Source organism: Pinus tabuliformis, chromosome 1_2 (genome assembly GCF_031772625.1).
Source record: "Pinus tabuliformis cultivar Carrire ecotype Pingquan chromosome 1_2, CPIR1, whole genome shotgun sequence".
In the NCBI taxonomy this organism is placed as follows: domain Eukaryota; kingdom Viridiplantae; phylum Streptophyta; class Pinopsida; order Pinales; family Pinaceae; genus Pinus; species Pinus tabuliformis.
In genome coordinates this window covers 147,048,108-147,052,761 of record NC_142298.1, presented here as the reverse complement: position 1 = coordinate 147,052,761, position 4,654 = coordinate 147,048,108, and the positions used below count along the sequence as shown (strand labels likewise).

General features: G+C 33.0%; 1 protein-coding gene across 1 annotated transcript; it reads right to left on the bottom strand.

Annotated features, from left to right (window-relative positions):
* Positions 1–2,659: 2,659 nt before the first annotated feature.
* Positions 2,660–2,977, bottom strand: LOC149204939 (histone H3.2-like). The gene has a single exon (XM_089397251.1). It carries the CDS (start codon positions 2,975–2,977, stop codon positions 2,660–2,662), a length of 318 nt encoding a protein of 105 aa, XP_089253377.1.
* Positions 2,978–4,654: the final 1,677 nt, after the last annotated feature.

The following is a 4,654-nucleotide window of genomic DNA, read 5'->3' as shown; positions in this document are numbered from 1 at the left end:
CTCGGCAAGGGCTGCGTTCGATCTCACAAGGCGCTGCCGCTTTGCTGCTACAGATATGGACGATCCAGAACATGGTGGCTTGTGAGAAGATAGTAACCTCAGTGGGCGGCAAACTCAACACTTCTGCAAAAATTAAAAATGAAGTGTAAAACCTGTTACATTTTACTTCAGTTTGTCAGAGTCTATACAGCATTTCGATTCTACACAGCAACGGAAACAAGCTGTAATGCTGACTCAATAAACAAATGTATCTATTGTTGGATCATCACTTTCCAACCTCATTCTGTAAAAATGGAGATCCGTCTCCCTCCTTTTTTCTTTTTTTGAATACAAACCAGCGAGCGATATTGTGAAAAAAAAAAAAACAATGGTGACATTCAACTTATTATTACTGAAACTTGTAACTTCAAACTATATAGCCAAATATGTTATTATCTACCAAAATATGAAATTCAATAAACATATGAAACAAAATTACAAGCTAAATAGAATGTACGTGGACAGCCAAATATAAAGCCGAATATAAAATGTATGTGGAAGAAAAAAAAAGAAAGAGAAAATAGTGGTATGCCCAAGTATATGGGGTATGTAAGTGGTTTTTGCCAATAAAGATGTGAAGAAAATTGAGTGTATCACAAGCCAAAAAATAATATATATATATATGAATATCATTGGCACTCGTTCTTTGAAAGATCTTTATCTTTCGTGTGGTATGAATATCATTGGCACTCTTTCTTTGAAAGATCTTTCTTGTGATGTGCATATCAATTATGAAGGTCATGTAGTTAATAGTTATGGTGTGCATATCAATTTTGAAGGTTATGTAGTTAATAGTTATGATGTGCATATCAATTTTGAAGGTTAATAATTAGAATTATTTAAAAAGAAGTTATATTCATACTTCTTCATAATATGTATGTAGTTAATAGTTAAAACTATTAAAAAAAATCTATTTTACACTTCTTCGTTAAAAAAAATCACAACGTTATCCGTATAATTTTATTTATATAAATAAAATTACAATTTTTCCCCTAGCCCAAACAAAATAAAATTACATTTCCCCATCCCCACAGAACCCAAAAATACAATCTTCATCTTCAAAGATGTCAAAATAAATGAACTAGAATCACAGGAATTCAAGCAGTCATCACACGAGAGCAGCAAAACCCTTATGGAGACTTGGAAGGTTGTTTCTCAAGTTAAAAATGCAACTGAATTTTTCAGATGGTAAAAATGAATCATAAACAACCAACAATAATTGTGTGACGTGCCAATCATAAGGCTCACGCTGTGTATCATATGGGAGTCAATTCATCTAACATTTACTCTCTACTCAATGCAATGCAATGCAATGCGGGTGTGAGATTCACTCTCTACTCAATGCAATGCAATGCGGGTGTGAGATTCTCTCTTCCACCACAGATAGTTTAAACTATCAATTACAAAGATGGAATAACATTCATAAACTATCATTTACAAATAATAATAGTTTAAATCTACAGATGGTTTAAATAATAGTTTAAAATATCAATTACAAACAAATAATAATAGTTTAAATTCAATTACAAATATAGAATAACATAAAACTCTCAAATTCGATGATGGTGATTTTATATAATAGGGATGAATAATAACCAAACTATTAACACAACATATTACCCATCACAACACAACATCGGAATCACATATTACCGTATCACATCAATAATAATATAGCATGTGCTTCAACTAATGTATCGGAGTGGCGCAGCGGAAGCGTGGTGGGCCCATAACCCACAGGTCCCAAGATCGAAACTTGGCTCCGATAATTTGTAGTTTTGGACCTGTGGGTTATGGGCTCACCATCGTTCTACTGAGCAACGCATCCTTATAAGAGTTTGGCCATGGCCACTTTTCATTAATGTGGTTTCATACAATTAAAGAAAGTTTAACAATGTAGCCAGGCATGAAATTTATTTATTTCATACCATTTAAGAACAAATTTGAAGAACCTTTTTAACCCACAAGTAGAGAGAACAAATTGAAAGAAGCAGAAGCTTACAGACACCCTCTCTGTGTGTACATGCACTTTTCTGATGCCGTTGGTGCATAAAAAATAAATCTTTCATAGGATTAAAACAAGAAGAAGATTATAGGGAGAAATAAAAGGAGATCAAATTTAAAGATGTAACACAAAAGCTTCAATAGTTTCCACTGAGAAGCGGGACAGCATTTTAACACATTCGGTGATTGTGGACACCCTATCTGTATGCAGATGCATTTTTTGATGCCACTGACGATGCATAAAAAAAATAAATCTGAAAGAGGATTAAAAGCAGAATTGATGCAATTAAAAGAGGATTAAAGGTAAATTAAAGGGAGGACGAATTTAAAGAAAGTTTTTAACATAAAAGCTTTAAGAGTTTCACTTGAAAGGGAGGACGAATTTAAAGAAAGTTTTTAACATAAAAGCTTTAAGAGTTTCACTTGAAAGGGAGGACGAATTTAAAGAAAGTTTTTAACATAAAAGCTTTAAGAGTTTCACTTGTGCACCAGGCACCATTTAGTATTAAAACAGGACTGCATTCTTTTGATTAAAGCTAAATCTTTCATACAATTAGGATTAAAACAGGATTAAAAGGAGAAGCAACAAATTTAAAGAAAAAAACAAAATTGATTTTCATAAGCAAAAACGTTCGGTTTTGTGCCCTCTCTCGCCGAATGCGGACATATCTTTGCGCATAACGGTGACCCTCTTGTCGTGAATGGCGCAGAGGTTGGTATCTTCGAAGAGACCAACAAGATATGCCTCCGCCGCTTCTTGCAATGCTGCCACCGCTGACGACTGGAATTCTTGCAATGCTGCCACCGCTGATGACTGGAATCTCAGGTCCGTTTTGCAATCTCTGGAAGGGCAACCTTTCTGGTATTTTCGGATTTCCTGGAGAGCAACAGTAACTGTGAGGCTTTCCTTCAACTTTTCCTCACTCCACTTCATAGCTGCCAGCTGCTTCCTTGGTGCCTTTCCACCTGTTGATGGGCAGTCCACATTTCAAACCGCCCTTTTCTTTCCCCCGCGGCACGTTGCCTCACCTCTAACCCTCTCATCTCAATATACCCTATTGGGTCCTGGGTTCCGTGGATGGAAAATTGCCACAGTAAATATGGTTCAATTTTTTTATTTCATGGATAATATATTATTAAATCATTCTATTTTTAAATTCTAATTTTGGGAAAAATAGCTTAATGCAGAATATAATTATTAAATTTATTATTTATTTTTATATTTAAATTTGATTTGGGTTTTTAGAGAATACAGAGATAAAAGATATGAATAAAGATTCTCTTAAAATAAAAGATATGAAATGCTTGAGTGGGCTTAATGGTTAAGAGCATGTGTTTCCTCCTAAAAGGTCATAGGTTCAAAACCAGAGGGGGGTAGAGTATGTATGGCTTCGTAGACTTCTCATACACCAATTTGATGTAATGTGCAATATTTTGGTTTTATTTTTATCATATTATTACCTGTGTTGGCCCTAATTATCATGTCTCTACCTACAACATACTTTTTCAAAGTAATTTATTATCATGTCTCTACCTACAACATACTTTTTCAAAGTAATTTATTACTTCTATGTCAAATAATTTCTCTCGTTAGAAGTCATGAGCACAAAGGTCCCCACAAAGACATGTCCTCGAAGTTTGTTTCAATTCCTTGCCACAAGGTAACGACAATTCTTCCTAAGGATAATACATCTATTTTCATCTCTAAGATTGATGAAATTTATCATTTGTGTAAAAACTTCATAACCCTTGTCCCACAAACAAGGGGGTCTCATACACCAATTTGGTGTCTGGCTTCGCTGTGACCTTAAAAATGGATATTATTATTATTATTATTAACTATTTAATTCGTCTCATGGAATATTTAGAATATTTATAAATTTTTATAAGGAAAATAGTGTTATAACACTTAGAAATTTATCAGATTTATATATATATATATATATAAATTAAATTATTGGCATATTATAGGTCTTACCAAGGGGAATACATTTATGTGTTCAAAAATATTATTATTTATTAATAACATATTATAATATTATTATTCATTAATAACATATTATAAATTGCAAAAATAATTATGAAAAGTTTTACAATTTGCTAAGATTAATGTGCAATATTTTGGTTTTATTTTTATCATATTATTACCTGTGTTGGCCCTAATTATCATGTCTCCACCTACAACATACTTTTTCAAAGTAATTTATTACTTCTCTGTCACTTCAAGATAATTTCTCTCGTTAGAAGTCATGAGCACAAAGATCCCCACAAAGACATGTCCTCGAAGTTTGTTTCAATTCCTTGCCAAAAGGTAACGACAATTCTTCCTAAGGATAATACATATATTTTCATCTCTAAGATTGATGAAATCTATCATTTGTGTAAAAACTTCATAGTAGTTGGATACTTTCGCAATTGCATACATCCATCACATTGATTAAGTCTTAGATCAAGGAAGTGTGGGAATCACATTATGGACACTACCACAGTGCCCATAGTTTAACTATAGGTCTCTTCCTTTTTCCATTCCTTAAGAAATCATTCTATTTTGCCATTATCATCTACTTGCAAAACTTATGTCCTATTCAAATATTGTTGTTGTGTTTTTGCC

Excerpts from the sequence above, each read along its gene's own strand:
- LOC149204939 (XM_089397251.1), bottom strand. The coding sequence starts at position 2,977 with ATGAAGTGGAGTGAGGAAAAGTTGAAGGAAAGCCTCACAGTTACTGTT.